The sequence below is a fragment of the Coturnix japonica genome, chromosome 3, assembly GCF_001577835.2.
Source record: "Coturnix japonica isolate 7356 chromosome 3, Coturnix japonica 2.1, whole genome shotgun sequence".
NCBI classification, from domain to species: domain Eukaryota; kingdom Metazoa; phylum Chordata; class Aves; order Galliformes; family Phasianidae; genus Coturnix; species Coturnix japonica.
The window spans coordinates 100,104,525-100,122,874 of record NC_029518.1 but is presented as its reverse complement, the minus strand read 5'-3'; the positions used below and the strand labels follow the sequence as shown (position 1 = coordinate 100,122,874).

Below are 18,350 nucleotides of genomic sequence, written 5' to 3'. Positions count from 1 at the left end.
GCCTGCAGGGATGGGGCATCCACAGCCTCCTTGGGCAACCTGTGCCAGTGCGTCACCACCCTCTGGGGGAAAAACTTCCTCCTCAGATCCAACCTGAACCGAAACAACAAGGAGTTAAAGATCAGAACGTATTGATTATTGCAGGTCACAGCTGGGCAGGCAGGGATCCAGGCTGCCCCCTCTCAGCTGGGTTGGGTTGGACTCGATGATCTTTAAGCTCTTTTCCACCCGCAGCCATTCCGTGTTTCTCTGTAGGTTCCCACCCCCATCACCCCGCACTCATCGTCCATTCCTGTGGCCGTTCCGTCCCATGATCAGCTCGGTGCAGCCGTTCCCGTCCCGCACTGCCCGCCCGAGGCCGCGGGGCGGCGTTGCGGTGCGGCCATGGCGGTGCTGGCAGTACTGGCTGTGCTGTCGGTGCTGTCGGTCGTTGCGGTCTCCGTTCTCTCGTGGGTTCTGTTTCCCCCCACCGACCCGCACCGCCCGCCCTGCATCGGGAGCCGCGTGCCGTGCCTGGGGGCCGCCCTGAGCTTCGGCAGAGCGCCGCTGGACTTCATCCAGAGAGCCAGGGCCGAGGTGAGCCAGCGGGACGGGCCGAGGGGACGGCGGACGGAGCCGGGTCGGGTCGGGTCGGGTCCCCGCAGCCGGTGCGGCACCAGCAGAGCGCTGCCATGAGCTGCCATACGCTGCCATGCTCTGCCATGCGCTGCTATACGCTGCTCCGAGCCATTGCTTCTCCCCGGAGCTGTTGGGCTGCTGCCCTCCCTGCCCCCCCCCCGCCGCTCGTTCCCAGCTTTTTGCATTACAAAGTGAGGATCATTATAGCGGCACAGATTACGGCTCTGTGCTCTTGCGTTGTCCCAAGCAGTGCAGCCCGTGCTCTGGTTCAGGTGCTGGGCAGACCGACCAGCACTTCACGTGCTGCTCAGCGATGCAGAGCGGGTCAGTCAAGGCGTTAAGGCTGGAGGCAGCGTGGGCTGCAGTGACTGCCATGGCTCAGTTTGTGATCTTGGGGCCTGGCAAAGAGTGGGGTCAGGATCCTGAACTTCAGGAGAGTGAACCTGAAGCTGTTCAATGGATTGTTGGCCAGGATCCCCTGGGATGCCATCCTTAAAGACAGGGATGCTGGCTGCTCTCAGCGATGCCTTTCTGAGAGCACAAGAGCTGGCTGTCCCTCGGAATAAGAAAGCAGGCAGAGGAGGCAGGAAGCATTCTGTGCCAGCAGGCGGGCTTTGAGCAGCCCCACAAGTGCACTGAAATGCACCAGAAGTGCACCAAAATGCCCCCAATTCCCCTCAACTGCCCTAAAATGACCCCAAAAGGGACTAAAACTGCTCCAGAGTGCACCAAATCTGCCCTGAAACGACCCTGACATGCACAAAGCTGGGTCAGAATTGCATTGCAATGCACCAAAGCTGCCTTATGCCTCCTGCCCTTCCTCCATTTCTGTCCTGACTCCACAGGCTGCAGTTTGCCTCCAGCTGATCCCAGGAGGGAGGATTGGCAGTTAGTGAAACATGGATTGAACTGGGTGGTATCTGCGGGCATGGCAGTGTGGGGGCTTTGCTTCAGCAGCTGAGGGATGCAGGGATGTCCCCCCTTGTTCAAACCCAGGTGAGCTGTGCTCTGTGGGACGCAGAGGGACTCAGCCCCAGGTGTGATGCTCAGGGAGGGGCTCTGTTCTGCTCCCACCCCTGCAGCTCTGGGTCCCCCCAGCAGGAGCTGCAGCATAACCCACACCCTGCTTTGTTCCAGCATGGGCCCATCTTCACCGTGCTGCTCCTGGGGAAGCGATTTACCTTTGTGACTGAGGACGAAGGAGCTGAAGTGTTTTTTACATCCAAGGATCTCAACTTTGAGCAGGCGATACAGCGAGTTGTTGAGAAAGCAGGTAAAGGAGAGCTGCCTCTTAGCAGAAATCACACCTACGTGCCCAGCAGTGGTAAAGGCCAACCCAGAGCTCCATGAGGGGAAATGGCATCCCTTCCTAAAGGCCCAGCACTGCTGTCTGCGGGATGGTTTGGGGTCAGTCACGGGGGTGATAGAATCATGGAATCATAGAATTGCTCAGGTTGGAAAAGAGCTTCAAGATCCTCGAGTCCATCCCCAACCCAACCATCCTACCCTAACTAACAGCCCTCCGCTCAATCCTGGCCCTGAGCACCACATCCAAAGGGCTGTTAAACACATCAGGGATGGGGACTCAACCACCTCCCTGGGCAGCCCATCCCAGTGCTGAACAGCCCTTTCTGTACAGAAGTTCTTCCTGATATTCAACCTAAACCTCCCCTGGCACAACTTGAGGCCATTTCCCCTCATCCTGTCACCTGTCAGCAGTGAGAAGAGCCCAGCCCCGCTCTGCTGGTCTCTGCTGGTGAAGGCACTTCAGGCTGTCCCAGATTACACGTGACCATTTTCACTCTGTTGTTTGCCAGCTGCTTTACCTCCAACACGCTTCTCTTCCTTTTTGTCTGCAGTGTCTGTTCCCGCCGAAGCCTTCTATGAGAATCATGGCAAGCTGTACAGCATGATGAAGGGGAAAATGAATCCCTCCAGTCTGTGCGCGTTCACGGGCACGCTGTGTAAGGAGCTGCACGAGCACATGGCACAGCTGGGCACTGCGGGCATGGGCGACCTCATGGAGCTGGTGAGGTGAGAACCCACATTGCACGTCTGTAGTGCATGGAGCAGAGGTGGTACCGGGAAGCACGTGGAGCTCGGCTCTTATTTATACCAGCACAGCCCATGGCCTGCTGCAGTCAGCAGTGCTGAGGGTGCACAGAGCTCTGCACGCTGTCCCATCCCTGGTGCAGCCCTGGGGAACAGAGCATGCCACGGCCACAGCTGATCAAACCCAGGTCTGGTTGGCCTGAAAAGTAAAGTACTCGTGGATGATAAACTACGGAATCTGTAAGAGACACCCATGTAAATTTGTACCGAGTGTGACCTGGCTCTGCGGGATGAGGTGGGGTAGAAGAATTGGAATGCAGTGTCCTGGCTGAGCGTTATTTCCCTGGCTCAGTGTTGCATCCAATGAGCCAGCAGGTGGCTGCATCTCCCCTCTGATCTGTAGGAAAGCAGGAAAGGGAGAGGCATTGCCTGAAATATATGGTTAGAAGTAGCTGGAGCCAAGCAAAGACTGCCTGTAAGGATTTTCTGGAGCACAGCAATCCAGGTGAAGCGGTCTGGGAAGGGAGCAAGGAGTCTGCAGGTTGATGGAGGAACACAGAGGGTGGGGGTGAGACTAAAGGAAGGCAAAAAAACATTGTGCAGTGCAGCAGAGCTGTGGCTAGAGGAGGGTTTGCTGTGGGATCTGCTTGCAGAAGGGGCTGCATGGCCAACCTGCATGGAGGTGAGTGGGTTATGGGAACAAGGGGACCACAATGCCACCGCTCATGGGACCAAATGCCCACTGATGAGACTTGGCCATACTCATGGGCTGAGCCTGAGGTCTGTGCATCTCCCACCTGTGCTGAGATCTGTGAGAAGGGTCTGGCTGAGGTGCAGACCTTGTGCCAGCACTTCTGTGCTGTGTGGTGCACGAGGCCCAGCTGCAGCTCAGCGCCGTGTCCTGAACCCCATGCGCTCCAGCAGCTTCCTGCCGGTCACTCACAGCCATATTGTCCTTGCAGGCACATCATGTATCCAGCAGTGGTGAACACCTTGTTTGGGAAGGGCACCTGCCCGACCAGCCAGAGCGAACTCAGGGAGTTTGAAGAACATTTCTGGAAGTACGACGAGGACTTTGAATATGCTTCTCAGATGCCAGAGTGCTTCCTGAGGTAATGGGAGTTGGTGCACGTGCTGTACCCCATGCAGGCACCTGGCGTGCTGCAATATTAGCACTCAGGGATCTTCTCCTGGAGGGATGTGCCGTCCTGTGGCAAGTGAGGCACGGACTCTATTGCTGGTGCAGAATGAAGACATTTATCATAGGTGCCCACAGCCACCCATCAAACCAACCCTGTGAGTTTTCGACACGTAGCTTTTGCCCCATGGATCAGACACTTTCTGAGGCAGCTGTATTGCTTGATGCTGAGAGGTTGGCTGCATTACACACAGCCTGGTTGTTTCTGTAGGCTCCGGCTGGGAGGATACCCAGCAGGCTGTTATGGGTCCAGGAAGCAGCAGGAGGAGCTGGTGGTACAGTCAAGCAGGGCTCTGTGGCTCTGGCTGTTGCCCATTGCAGTCCAGCACTTGTGCAAACCTCTTCCCCAACCTTTATTTTTGTGGTGTTCCAGCTGTGACTGATTCATTTCATTCTGACCTAAAATGAGGTTTTGCACAGCAGCACAGATCACCTTTTGTAAAAGGGAGTGAAGTACAGGATGTGTGGGTACAGTACGATAAGGGGAAGAGGTGGAATATTCTTCTGCTTTTAAGAACCCGTTTAGAATGTGAGAAACAAGTGAGACGTGGTACAAACATCAGAGCTTCCATGCGTGCCTTCAGGTATCTTCTTTTAGAGGTGCTTGTACTCCCTGGACTTCAGTGTTGGGTTGAAAGCATGCTTTGGAAGAAGTAGAAAGCTCACACTCCTTTAGACTTCAGTGTGATGTTAAGGCCAAAGCACACCGGGTACGCTTTGCCTGCATCTTCCAAAGCACCATCTGTTGTTTTACTCAAAGATGCGTTAAGCTTCCAGCTCAAATCCAGCCCAACTTTGTGATCTCCAGCACTGAAACTCTTGCCATCAATCAAGCCTGAGGGTCAGCTTTACACCAGGTTGGAGAGCAAGAGTGTCACCAATTCCAGTCAGGCTGCCATTATTCAGGGCCAGGCTGGATGTGGCTCTGGGCAGCCTGGGCTGCTGGTTGGCAACCCTGCTGCATTCTAAACAGCAGGGGGTTGCAACAAGATGGGCACTGTGGGCCCTTGCAACCCAGGCCATGCTGTGATTCAGATATTCACACACAATGGAAGTCTTCTCGTCCAGTCGGTACTCAGCAGCAATACCAAAGCATGTCTTGCTGCTGCCAGCAGTCCATGCAAGACTGACTGATGTCTCAGCCTCATTATTAACCTTCTGATAAACAGACCCACCAAACTCTGTGCCATCATTCACATTAAGGTGCAGCTGAAAGTCTCCTGCCTTATATCCCAAGGCAGAGTTGTTTTGTGAAAGCTTAGATTTGGCTCTCTCAGAAGCCATCTGACAGCCAGCAAGCCAGTCTGCATAACCCAGCGCTGCCCAGCCAGAAGTGGTTGGTCCGGAGAGATCAATGTCTGTATTGCAGCCTAGATTTATGCATTCTCTTCTGCAGGAAGTCTTCAACTTCAACAATCATGATTCAACAATCACAAACACTGGGCTGGTAACAGGAATGACGTGGCCAGCTGGTAACTGTTCCTCAACCAGCTCATGCAAGCGGTGCAGCTTTTCACTGCTAAGGGGGCACTGATCCGCCCACAAAGAATCTGATGTCTTCGTATGAGTGGTAATGTGGGCTGCACCGCAGTGGCCCCTATGATAGATTCATCCCCCAGTTCAGTCCCCACTGAGAGGGTCAGTCCTGTCCCCAATGAGTCAGTGGCACTTGGAGAATGAACGTATGGACAAACGTGGCTCTTCTGCCTTCGGAGCCCACTGCTGGAATCACATGTGCACTTTGTACAGGGACAAAGTGGCCTCCTATACCCATTAATGCGGCATGAACCTGTGAGGTGAGCCAGTGTGATGGCTGAGCACTATGGGCAGTTACTGTTACATCTGCCCCTGTGTCTGTGGCAGCAGACACCTCAGATCTCTGCAATGGACTCCATGACTGCAGCATGTAAGTCAGGGTTGGCTGAACGTGTGATACCTTTGGAGCCCACAGGATGTGGGGGAACCTGTATAGCCAAACCACTTGGCTTATCTCAGTCAATCGCCGGTACCTGTTGCACATGAAAATGCATCAGCTGTGCAATATGGGCACCTGATGGCACCTGGCAGGGAGGCATTGGCGTCCACACCATAGATTTAATCTCCCCTAAGAAATCAGTGTCTGTGTCCCCCAGTAATACAAAGACACCTTGCATCTGGGGTGGCACTGGTGTGTGTAATGCTGACCCTTGCAGCACTGGTGCATACTGCGGTACAGGTGGTACTTCTGTTTGGGCACTCGGTGCCAGTGACCTGGCTGACCACATGCAAAGCAATTCTGAACAGTGTAATTTCATTGCTGTGAGCGCTGCAGCCATCACATTGCACTGATACTGCACAGTGCCCGCTTGGCTGTGCATGCCCCATCCCTGCAGGCATTCTAGGCCAGGCTGGATGTGGCTCTGGGCAGCCTGGGCTGCTGGTTGGTGACCCTGCACACAGCAGGGGGTTGGAGCTGGGTGAGCACTGTGGGCCTTCGCAATACAGGCCGTTCTGGGATTGTATGGTTCTTGTTAGCATTTTCTATAGCCATTTTTTGTAGCAAAATTTCCCATGCCTCCTCATTTTCCACCTGTTTGTCCAGACTTTCTTTCAGTTTATCAATAAACTGCATGAAAGGTTCACCCGGCCTCTGCTTCTTGCTGGTACATGAACTTACCTGTCTCACCTGCACCAGGGACCTTTAGAAAGGCACCTCTCCTCTGGGTCCCCTCTCTGTGCTTACTCACACCTTTGCTGTTTTGCTGCTGGTCTGATCCCATGTTACATTGCTGCAGAGCTGACCCTGGGCAGAGGCAACCAGAACCCAAGGAAAGAGCTTGCAGAGCTCTCAGGGCCTCAGCAACACTTGGTGTATCTCAGAGTCGCCTTCAGAGAGAAGTGGGGATGCTCTGAAAATGAGGCCTTTATTTACTCAGCGATTGGCCAAAGGGATCCATCCAAAACCAAAAGGAAAAGCTCAGGTGGGGTGACTGGAAGTTGAGGACTCTCAAGTGGCCGGGCTGCAGGGTGAGCCCTGGCCAAGGGAAGGGTCCAGCGCTGCTCCTCCATCAGCCAGCACTGCTGCCCAGCACAGTGATGTTCATCAGCTGGATGCTGCCATGGTGCTTTTGGAAGGAGACCAAGGAGTCCTTCTCATGCAAAAGGAAATGTTGGTTTGTGCCGCCCGGGTTATGCACTACTTGCTTGTTGCTTTTCTTTACAGGAACTGGTCTAAATCCAAAAAATGGCTTCTAAAATTATTTGAGAAAGTAGTGTCAGACGCTGACAGAACCAACCCTTCGGAGACCACATCCAAGGTAAACAGCCAAGGCTCCGAAATAAGAGGACTCTGTTGTGTATTCTGACTGAAGGAATGAAGGGCACTATTTAAATACTGCAAGGAATACACCAGACAGGTCAGCTTTCATAGATACACGTTAGTTGTCCAGTAGTGCTGGTTCTTCCATTCACCCACACTTTTGTGCACTGCTGCTCAGTGCAGTTTGTCTCCTACACTTCCGAGACTTTCAGGTTCTATGGAGAGTTTGAAGCCAGGGGTCGGTGCTGCAGTTATAGCGAGCAGCTGAGGGGGATGGCAGGACCTCTCCATTGCCTCTCTGGGGCACTGGGCTGTGTGATTTCAAAGCCTTCCAGGTACTATTTTTAAGCCTCGGTGTAGTGTTCAGATCCTCCAGCAGCCAGACGAGCAGGAAAGAGGCAGATAAGTGGATTGGGAGGCAAGTACCCTGAATATTGCTTGTGTCAGAGTGGTGACAGGTCGTCCTGCTGGTTATTGTCCTGTGCCATGGCAGGAGTGCTGCTGGTGTGGATGACAGGCTTGAGTGCAGGCCGGCCTGGGAGTTTCCATCTACCACATGGTTATAGAACACATCATTAAACAAACCATATTTTGGGGCGACTCTAAAAGCTTTACACACCACGGTTTCTTTCCTAAAATAGATCAGAGTAATGGAAAGAGGCAGAGGGGAGGAGAGAGGAAAACAGGAGGTGCAGGGAGTGGGGGCACAAACGTGGGGTCTTAGATAGGCAGGAGCTTCTGCTGTGAGCAGCAGCTGGTGCTCCAACATTCTGCGGTTGCAGCTGCAGGGAATGTCACACCATTACGGCCACTGCTCAGGTCAGTAAGGAGCACCCAGAGATGGCACTGCTGCCACTCAGACCCCACTGATGGACTGAGCACCTCCATGGAGGTCACAAAGCAGGAACGTCATTCCTCCTTGTCCTGTTGGTTCAGTGTGGGCTTTGGGCTCTTCAGAGGGCAGAAGTAGAGTGGGAATGGCAAAAGAAGAGTTTTCTCTTTGCTCCACACACAGGCAATGATGGGGAGTGGGGTATGAGACCCCCTGAAGGCACTGAGGGAGTGGAGGTGGTGCATGTGCTCAGTGGGGCTCTCACAGTGTGGGCTCCCTTGGCCCCTCTGCCTATTTGGGAGGCTCCGTTCCTCTCAGCAGCTGTCATCGCTGTGCTCTGGGGCTGCCAACAGCCCGTAACTAACGCTGCTGCTTTCATGTTACCTCCTTGAGTTGTCAAACCGGAGTTTAATGTATTTTTAGAAGTGCTTTGCATTGTTTATTTATAACAGACACTGCTTCAGCACCTCCTGGATAACTTGCAAGGAAAACATCTGGCTCCCAACTACGGCCTCCTGCTGCTCTGGGCCTCCCAGGCCAATGCTGTCCCTGTGAGTACATGGGTGGGAGCGAGGCCTTTCCTGCTCAGAAGCTGCACAGTGCTTAACCCGCCGGTCACCACGCGGTGTGTATTCCAGGAAGGGATTATCACACCCACGTACATCACCACAAATACACCCAGGTTGCAATGTCACAGAGGCGGTGACGAGAAAAGTTTGTCCTGTATTTTTCCTAGATTATAATGTCCTGCGTGGTAACATTGTGGGAGCTATTAAGCTGTTGAGATCAGAATCTTAAGCCATGAAATGCATGTAACTCCATTTTGAAGCACTGTGGCTGTCTTACAGTGGACACTGTATTTTAAATACTCTGTGTAGAGTGAATCTAAAGCACAAAACAGGGTAACTTGGCCTGTGTGTAAAGCCAAAGTGATTGGGGTTGTTGGGCTGCATGAATGCAGCCATGAATTCAAGGCCAGGCTGGATGTGGCTCTGGGCAGCCTGGGCTGCTGGTTGGTGACCCTGCACACAGCAGGGGGTTGGGATGGATGAGCACTGTGGGCCTTTGTGATACAGGCCATGCTGTGATTGCGTGGTTCTATGAATGCCAGTGCTGTGTCAGAAGAAAAGCAGTGGTTTGATGTTGCTGCCACTTCAGTTCTGTCTGCATTGGGAATGGGTTTGATGGGAAATGAAAGGGGTGTCTCTGTGCTAATGAGACCAGTGTATTTAACACAGCTGATTCTGACCAAAGCCACTCACTGGAAGTGCTCAGATGAGAAGTCCATAGAGGGAGAACCATCCTTTGTTTGCCATGACTTTGGAGTTCTTTCAGTTATGGTACAGCTGTGATTTAGGAAAAGATGACAGTGAGATACTTCCATATGTAGCTCCCAAAGGGTATGCCTATAGCTTTTGTAGGCTGCCTAATACTGTAGCCTACCCTAAAGGAACGTGGTCCGTTTCAGTGGGGTTTCTGCAGATCCATGTGTCGGAATAAGGGAGAGGCACGGCCTGCTGCCTGTTATCAGGATAACTGGCATTCCTTCCATCGTGCTATCATGGCTTCCTTCTGTAATATTCAGCTCTAAATAGACCTGCAGATATTTTGCTGTTTCTCGGAATGGTCACAAGGCACCGCTCTGCTGGGAGCAATGAGGAAAAAAGGCCTTTCAGCTTCCAGAGGGAGGTTTGAGAAGAAACCCTTTTATCTGACACAACTCTGCCGATGTAGTAATTCATTTTGACACCTTGTTCCTTGAAATCAATGAGAGGATTTTGTGTCTCTAAGCTCCGAGCCACACCTATGTCATGTTCAGTGGAGATCAATTCATAGCAGCTGAGCAGACCCAACCTGCCAGGAGCTGAGCCCTTGGCTGTAGGGCTGTGTGGGAAGCACAGCTCCCGTGTGCCCCAACCACGAGGGCTGCCTCTGAAAACTGCAGATGTTTTCTCTTTCCTCTCATAGCTACAAAGATGTTGTGATTCTGTTCTGTATTCCGGAGCTGAACTACTCTCATCTCTGTTTAGATTGCATTCTGGACCCTTGTTTTCATACTCTCTTCTCCTTCTGTTTACAAGAAAGTCATGGAAGACCTGACTTCTGTTTTTGGCAGCTCAGGTAATGATTCAGATCATGGCCTTCTGGGAGCTCAGAATGGTGGTTCCGTGTCGGCCCAGCATGCAGCACATTGGGCAATGGCTGGGAATGGTGATTGCTGCTGATAAGGACACTACCAAAGCCACAAGGTCCAGCTCTGCCTGTTCAGCCTGTACTCACAACTTATTTTTAAGCACAAGCACCCTTGATGTTAGTAAGAGAAGGCAGAAAAAGAGCCATATGTACTCGTCTCTTCATTCTACACCAATTATTTAGACCTAGTTTGTTTTTAACATGCTTTGGTTGTGGGGTCGGATGAGATCATTCAGTTCAGTTTGGCCTCTTAGAATCACAGAGCAATAGAACCAGAGTCAACAAGGTTGGAAACGACCTCCCAGGTCATCCAGCCCAACCCACCACCAGTATTTCCCCACCAAAACACATCCCTCCGTACCACACCAGCCCACCACGTTGCTGGGCAGCCCATACCAGCCTATTCCAGCCCATTCCAGCCCATACCAGCCCATTCCAGCTCATTCCAGCCCATACCAGCCCATTCCAGCCCATTCCAGCCCATTCCAGCCCATACCAGCCCATTCCAGCTCATTCCAGCTCATTCCAGCCCATACCAGCCCATTCCAGCCCATACCAGCCCATTCCAGCCCATTCCAGCCCATTCGTCTTCTCACCAATGCTGTCACTACAGCTACCTTAGAGTTACTAAATTACTTTCAAAGGCTTTTCTTACCAGTGTTGGACTCAGAATTGTTCTCACACCCCAACAGGTAAGGATGAAATAGAAGTGTCTGAAGAGGACCTGAAGAACCTCCCCTATATTAAATGGTGCACTTTGGAAGCCATACGGCTGAGGCCTCCAGGTGCAATCACCAAGAAAGTAATAAAGCCCATAAGAATTCAGGTGAGGGATGGGGTGTTGGTTGGCTTTGGGTGGTGGGTGGGTTTGGTTTGGTTCTGGTTTGGTTTTTCTTTGTTTTCTTCAGAGGATGCTTTGTGATTCTTCTATAAAGGGCCCCTCTAATGGGTGTAGATGAAATTGAGATATTCCACAATCTTATGTGTGTGCTCTGTTTAGCATAATAGACTTAATAATCATTATTAATTAATCATTGCTAATACAAGTGTAGCTTTGCTCCTCATACTCACAGTTGTACCTTCAGTGATAAACTTAAAGTCAATTGAACTGAACTGAGAGATATTGCACCAAAGGAATGGGGAACCAGACCCAACAAATGTATGAGAAGGGACCGCCGTGTTGTTGGTCCTCTTCACTGTCATGCAGATCAGAGTGTCTGCTTTCAGGGGTCCTGAGGGAAAAGCACCCTCCCTTTAGGAAATGGCAATCTTGCCCATCTAAGTACTGAAGTCCCACAGAGTCTGCTGTCCTACAAGGCTTCCCGTGAATTCCTTTTTGTTTTGGAGGAAGCGTTAAAGGAAAGGTGCAGAAGGAGTAAAACGGCCCAGTTACATCAGATGGCCTTTCTGTTACTTGCGCTCCTGACAAACTGGGTTAGGACAAAAGGTGTCTTTCCACATCCTCTCCCATGTAGGCCTCCCTGTTGGGAGCACCAGACGTGATATGGCCACTGTGGCTTTGCCACCGTGACGAGCCCTCTGCTGGGAGCTGGTACTGATGGAGGAGAATGTAAGCGGGGGCTGCTCTGTGAGCTGAGCCTGTGATTTTCAGTTTGTTTCCTTTTGTCCCTTTCAGAGTTTCACCATCCCTGCAGGTGACATGCTGATGCTGTCTCCCTATTGGCTGCACAGGAATCCAAAGTACTTTCCTGACCCAGAGATGTTCAAACCTGTAAGATGACCCCCATAATATGGGGGTTTTACGGTCTGATCGCCCCTTTGTGCTGTTGTACCACTTCATGCCGGGTGCCTTCCCTCCGCGGGGTGTCCTCATGTGCAGAGCCGTGTCTGGGCAGAGCCCTGCAGAGATAACACAGACGTTCCTGTTCAGGTTCCTGTGTCAGGTAACCCCGTACTGCCTCATGTCTGCTCCTCATTCACAGCCCACTGTGGATGAACACCTCTGACATCACCATTGAAACAACCTCCTAGCACCCCCCGCTCCCTGGTTCTCGTGTAGCTTATCTGCAGTGTTTCTTTGTGGTTCTTTGGCCCTTCCAGTCAGATGATTTCTGGTCGGTATTAGCTCTGCTAATTTAGCAGCTCATCTCGAGTTTCTGGCTGATTATTCCACCCCAGGTGGCCGTGTGGGCAGGCTCGGAGCTGCTCTTTTTAGCACCATCCGCTATAGAACATTTGTCTTTTTTTAGAAATACAGCAAGGAGTAATTGAAACAAAATTCCCCCTGTGGCCAACTCCTCACCCATTCAAAACCCCTCTCAGCAGTTCCTGCCTCTCTGAAACCCCGCATGGAAGCTCTGATGCAGCACCTTATCTCCCTGATAACACCTTATTGCTGAAAACAAGGTCTCTTGTTTAGAAATTTGCTCCTTTTCCCATAGGAATAGGGCAGCTGCCCTCTGTGTGCAGAGGAGGCTCCTTTTGCTGCAGTTGCCATGAGTGTATTTTCTCACCCCAGGGCTCACTCCTGAGAATGGGGTGGTGTCATCCTCTTTCCCCTCATGTGACATACAAACACCTTGGGTTTGTTGGTGTGTAACCGCTGTGTAACAGAGGCTGTGGATGCCCCATCCATCCCTGGAGGTGTTCAAGGCCAGGTTGGATGGAGCCCTGGGCAGCCTGGGCCTGTGTTAAATGGGGAGGTTGGTGGCCCTGCTTGCTTGGAGCTTTGTGATCCTTGAGGTCCCTTCCAACCCAACCATGCTGTGAGTGATGTGGTTTGTGGAAGGCGCTGCCTGGAGCTCACATCTTCATTGGCATCTCAGCAACTCAAGCAGCAGGTTTAGAGAAATGGGGATGTCGAGTTAGATGCTTTGTGGGGGTGATTCTGAAAACCCTTCTGGCATTTTGAGGCATCTCAGTGTGTTTCACGTGGGACCCTTGCTTGTTTCCCTGAGTCACTGCTGGCTTTTGAGGCAGACTCCTACGCTACCAGGTTGAAGGCAAAAAATGGCATTAGTGCCACTTGGGATGGAGGATTAGCTGTTCAAGGTCATTTTTAGCCCAGAGAAATAAAGTTGAGCTTTATTTATGTAAGACTGATTTGGAAAAAAAAGTTTCTTCCCACAGGATCGTTGGAAAGAGGCAAATTTAGAGAAGAATGCTTTCTTGGACGGCTTTGTGGCATTTGGAGGAGGGAAGCATCAGTGTCCAGGAAGGTCAGTGAAACAGCTGGGGTTTATTTATTCCCAAACCCTCCTGAATTGGGCTCCTCTTACACTTGGAGATACGCTGCTTTCATTGTTTTGCTTTGTCAGTGCTCTGATGTTCAGCACTATCTGGACCTTATTTAAACTAATTGGGAAGGGGCTTCTTTCCTGGAAAAGAAACAAACAGGTGAAGCCATAATGGAAAAGCAGAATCTGAGCCAAGTGTCCCAAGGGATGCTCCTCAGGGAGAAGGGTCAGCCTAACCCTGCTGCTGCTGAGGCCCCTTTGCATCAAGGGAGAGTTGTTCCACTCACAAACACGCCAGTTTACAGACATGGGCTTTAAGGTGCCATAAGGCACTTCCAAACAGAGAACACTGCTCTGCTCTGACTCTCTCTATCCATCCTCTGTGCCATCGACATCTTTGCTAATCTTCAAATCTCTTAAATGCTTCCTCTCTGTTTAAAGCCTCTGCGTTTGCATTACGGCCCACACAACTGCATGATGGCTTAAATTGCAGATCCTGCCTCCGTTCCTTCCTCCAGCAATGCCAGTCTCAGTGCTTCCTGCATTCCTTCTGCTGTTTTCTCTGTGGTCCCTCTTCCTGGAATGAGTCCCAAGGAACCAGCTGCTCCATGTTTCTGTGTTAAAACATCCCTATGCTCATTTCTCTGCCTTCAGAACCCAATCTTCTTTAGGCAGCAAATGACCAAGAATCCTTACAAGAAGTCAATTTAACTCAAGAGTCCTGTGAGAAGTGAGGAAACCAGAGGCTGTTGTAAGGGAAACGTGCTCTTGAGTCTGCACCCTGTGTCAGGCTGCCCATGAGCATCAGATAGACTTTGTGAAGGCACTGCACACATAAGCAACGTGGGTAAAGCTGTTCAGGCTTGGCAGAGGAAAGTGCAAATTGCATTGCAAAAGCCCGTCATGAAATTAGAAGGTAATTCAGTTAAACTGAAAGCTAGAAAATAACTTTTTAAATATCCTAGCAAAGTGACACGGGAAGAGCCCCCACAAAGCCATTTCTGTACCCAAGGGAAAGGTTTGGTGGCACTGAACCTACCAGCTCAATGGACTTCTGTCTAACCAGGAGAGCTGTGCTGGTGCGGCTGTGCTTATCTTGCACGGATCTGTCTGTTATCTCTGATCCTACGCTGACATTGTTCAGCACAGGAGGTGTGACTTCATTCTCAGGCTCCATTTGCTGCAGGATCTCAGTGCCTGGGTCCCAGCACCACCCGTCTGTAGCAGTGTGCTGGGGACAGGGCTCCAGAAAGCACATGTTAGTCAAACCTCCTTGGCTCTGAATAGAACAGCACTCAGTTTTCTGAGGAAAGCTGCTCAAGCATGCAAGAATATGAAGGACAAGTGGGAACTAAAGGGCATTCTGCTGCAGGAGAGCTCGTGGATTCTGCATGGGACATGGCCAGGATGAGAGGGGCACACTGGGACCTCAGCCGTGTGTTACCATCCCTGTGCCAGGAGAGACAGCAGCCTGTTTGCAGCAGCACTTTGCAGTCTCATGGTGGGATGCAGAGGCTGGACCAGCGAGCAGTGCAGGACTGCAAGGAACCCATCTTTGTACAGTGCTGCTGGCATGGAGTTTGGGCTAGGAAGTCCAGCTCGGCCTGAGCTCATTTCCATTCAAGTAGCTCTGCTCTGCATTCCTCTGAGCACAAGGTCACCAAAAGCACCCTACTTCAAGGTACTGCACTGTGAAATCACAGGGATAATTTGGGTCTCAAGCTATGTCAAAGCAAACAAGCATCCTTTCACTGCAGAGTGCTGGGCAGTGCAGCGTGCAGATCTGAATGGCTCTGCAGGAGCTTTCTTGGGTCCCGTGGGGCTTATTAGCTTCCTCTTCACACCTGCCAGGCCGAATCCAGGCTGACGCTGTGTGCAGTCATGCGCTCTTCTCCCCAGTGAGTTCCCCAATAGCTGTTTTATCCAGCAGTTCTCAGAGGATGGAAAATAAACTGTGTAGGAGAGCAAGGTAATATGACTATTTTAAGCAGCTCTTTAAGACATATGTCTGACTTGTGCGGTGAGTAATGCCATGAGCTGGCAGAGGTAGACGCTGGCGGCTGAATGGAGGAAGTTCTTGTACATACCAGCACTTAGAAACAATAGGTGGGAAGAGTTCACCTGCAGTTATTGCTGAGATATGGCTGGGAGCTTCCTGAGCACGTTACAGACACAAACTGTGCCCTTGGCTTTATCCTGCATTCAAACACTGACGCACTGAGTACCAGCTCCCGCTGTCACATCTACTCTGATGTCACCGGGCTCCCAGCTGTACGATACAACTTTATATAGCACAATTAGTCATAGAGCCTCTGCTATATTTGACTGTCTGCTCGGTCCTAGGAACTTATTTCAAGTCAGCAAGACTTAGAAGAACATCAGTGTTTACACAGTGGAAAAAACCCTGATGCCAAGGAGTTGTTCTGAACTGGGCTGCTCTGAGGTGTCACCTGGCAGAAGGGACAGCAGTTATGTTTGCATTCTTCGCTGAACAGCCCTATTTCCTACTGAGGATAAATGCACACTGAGGCACGGGATGCAGGGTGTGCAAGAGGCAGCGTGCTGCTCGTCTGCTGACATGCGTGTGAGCAGCAGGATGGACACCCAGTGCTCTTCTCCCTTCTTTTGCAGATGGTTTGCTATCATGGAGATCCAGTTGTTCGTCGTGCTGTTCCTGTACAAATACAAATTTGTGCCTTTGGATGCAGTGCCAAAAGAGGTAAAAGCTCTGTGCCTTGATCTGACATTCCACATGAAAGTCCTTCATTCAGTGAGCTCAGCAAGAGCCGTTCTCAGCTGAGCTTATGTGTAACGAGGCAGAGTGCTTGGAGGAGCATTAAAAAACGTGCAATCAATAATTTGATCTTCATTTTTACTCAGGAAACACAGAATAACTCCAGCAATGCCGTAGAGCTGTGCTGTCTATGCAAGAGTGCACCTATGAGAGTATTGTATCTCATCATTGCCTTAACATTACAGGAGGCTCTACAATTTCTGCCACTCACAACTGCAATGAACATGCAGTCAGATTATTAGTGCTTATTAGTGCCTGCAGGGATGGGGCATCCACAGCCTCCTTGGGCAACCTGCTCCAGTGTGTCACCACCCTCTGGGGGAAAAACTTCCTCCTCAGATCCAACCTGAACCTCCCCTGTCTCAGTTTAAAACCATTCCCCCTTGTCCTATCACTGCCCACCCTCACAAACAGCCCCTCCTGTTTATATGCTCCCTTCAAGTATTGGAATAGGGTAAGAATGAAGGAGCAGCCATGACACAGAGGGGTTTTACTATAAAGAAAGAGCAGCATAATCACTCCTTCCAGCTGTGTGCAGTGTCCCTCCTACTTTCCACCAACCATGGTTCCTCACAGACGTGCACTGCTGTGAACAGAACCTGCCTGCTGTCAGAGGCTGAACAGGGACTTGTGCCCTGCAGCTGAACTAGCAAAGAGAAGAGGGAGGAGTTAAAAGTGGGCTGAGCTTTGTGGCATTGTCCTTTGGGCTGGAAATTGAATAATCCATGAAGAAGGTGAGAGGTTGATCTCAAGCAGTTGTAGACAGCCTGGCCACAGTAAGGAGGAAGGTTGGCTCTTCCTGACTGGTGCTGTGCTGCCGTGCCTGGAACTTATTGTACTTGAGGTCTTCACCCACCCAGGCAGTTCTGGTGGTGAACAAATCCCAAACCAGTAGAGTTAAGATCTCGTGTGTCACCCCCTCCCAGGAGCTCAAATAAAAGTAGGAAGGCCCTATTCAACTACTTCAGTGGAGCCAAGAAATATTCTCAGTATTTGGTCTTGTTTCTAAGACAAAAGCTCTAAGACTATGTCTATGTATTCATAGTAAAGCAAGGTGATGATAGTTCCATTAACTGAACTAACTTGAATGTTTCTGTCTATCTCTTTGCAGAGCCCTTTGCATTTGGTGGGGACACAGCAACCCCTGACACCATTCCGGGTCCAGTATAAATGCTGGGAATGAAGGGAGCCCAGCACTCACTCACCTTTCTTTGCCTGGATGAATGGTCGGCTGGGCTGCTTCTCTGCTCTACGCATTCAAACAAGTTCTCTGCTGTTACAGTTCTTAATTCCAGCTTTAAATTCTGTACACACTGTGTTGCAATATGCCATGACAACGCAGGCTTATCTATGGTCGTCTTCCCGACTGCCTGCCTCCTAGCACTGAAGAATCAAGCTCTCTTGCCAAATGAGTCACAGTCTAACTGAGGTGCTAAACTCACCAACCAGACGGTCAGGACAAAACACTGCGATGTCTGAACGTCCTGCATGGAAGCGTTGCCAGAAGCAACAGAGGGGCAGGTTGCTGCTTCCTGCAGGTGTCTTCAAGCCAAGGCCAAAGCTGCAGGCGTGACACACAGCCGGGCTGCTGCTCCACTGGAGCACCTTCCATCTCTGCTGTGTTTGATTTGCTCACAACTGGTCCTGGCATGAACACGCAGTGAAAGCTGGATGGTGGTGGTTGGCCCCAGTGCAGAGTGACTGCAAGAAAAGCCATTGCTGATCATTACTTTGCTGGTCTGGAGATGAAAACCTTTTAATTTTTTAACATGATTTACAGAACACATTAATAAATCTCAAACCATTCAATTCTAAGAAGATTACCTCGTAAATGTTGCTCAAGGAAACTCACAAGTAATTAAGTTCAGCTCCCAACACTTTAACCGCTGTCGGATTTCATATGCAATAATAGCAGGCATGTATTTTTAGTCTTCTGAGTAAAGATTATTCATCATTTCATAAGTGCTTGCAAAAAAACCCACAAGTGGCCTTTTGGCAATGGTGGAAACTATGGGAATCAAATCCATAGGAAAATAACACATGGTATCATTCATTACATGGTTGGGTTATCTCAGTTATGGATACTACAAATTACCAATACCTGCTCTTGCCAGCCAGAGAGATAGCAAGCAACAACGTGAATTAAAGTGGCTTTGTGAGTGTGCCTC

At 50.7% G+C, this 18,350-nt stretch overlaps 1 protein-coding gene across 2 annotated transcripts; it reads left to right on the top strand.

Annotated features, from left to right (window-relative positions):
• Positions 1–138: 138 nt before the first annotated feature.
• LOC107312474 (24-hydroxycholesterol 7-alpha-hydroxylase) lies at positions 139–18,148 on the top strand. Of its 2 annotated transcripts, none has more exons than XM_032443684.1 (12): positions 139–576; positions 1,756–1,891; positions 2,478–2,652; positions 3,633–3,782; positions 7,071–7,164; positions 8,451–8,549; positions 10,029–10,119; positions 10,884–11,017; positions 11,828–11,923; positions 13,269–13,370; positions 16,020–16,107; positions 17,294–18,148. In XM_032443684.1, exons 1-12 carry the CDS (start codon positions 385–387, stop codon positions 17,350–17,352), a joined length of 1,416 nt encoding a protein of 471 aa, XP_032299575.1. In that variant the 5' UTR covers positions 139–384; the 3' UTR covers positions 17,353–18,148. The 2 variants fall into 2 exon arrangements, with proteins under 2 accessions (XP_032299575.1, XP_015715425.1); XM_015859939.2 differs by having other exon boundaries at positions 149–576; positions 13,282–13,370.
• The last annotated feature ends 202 nt before the right edge of the window (positions 18,149–18,350 follow it).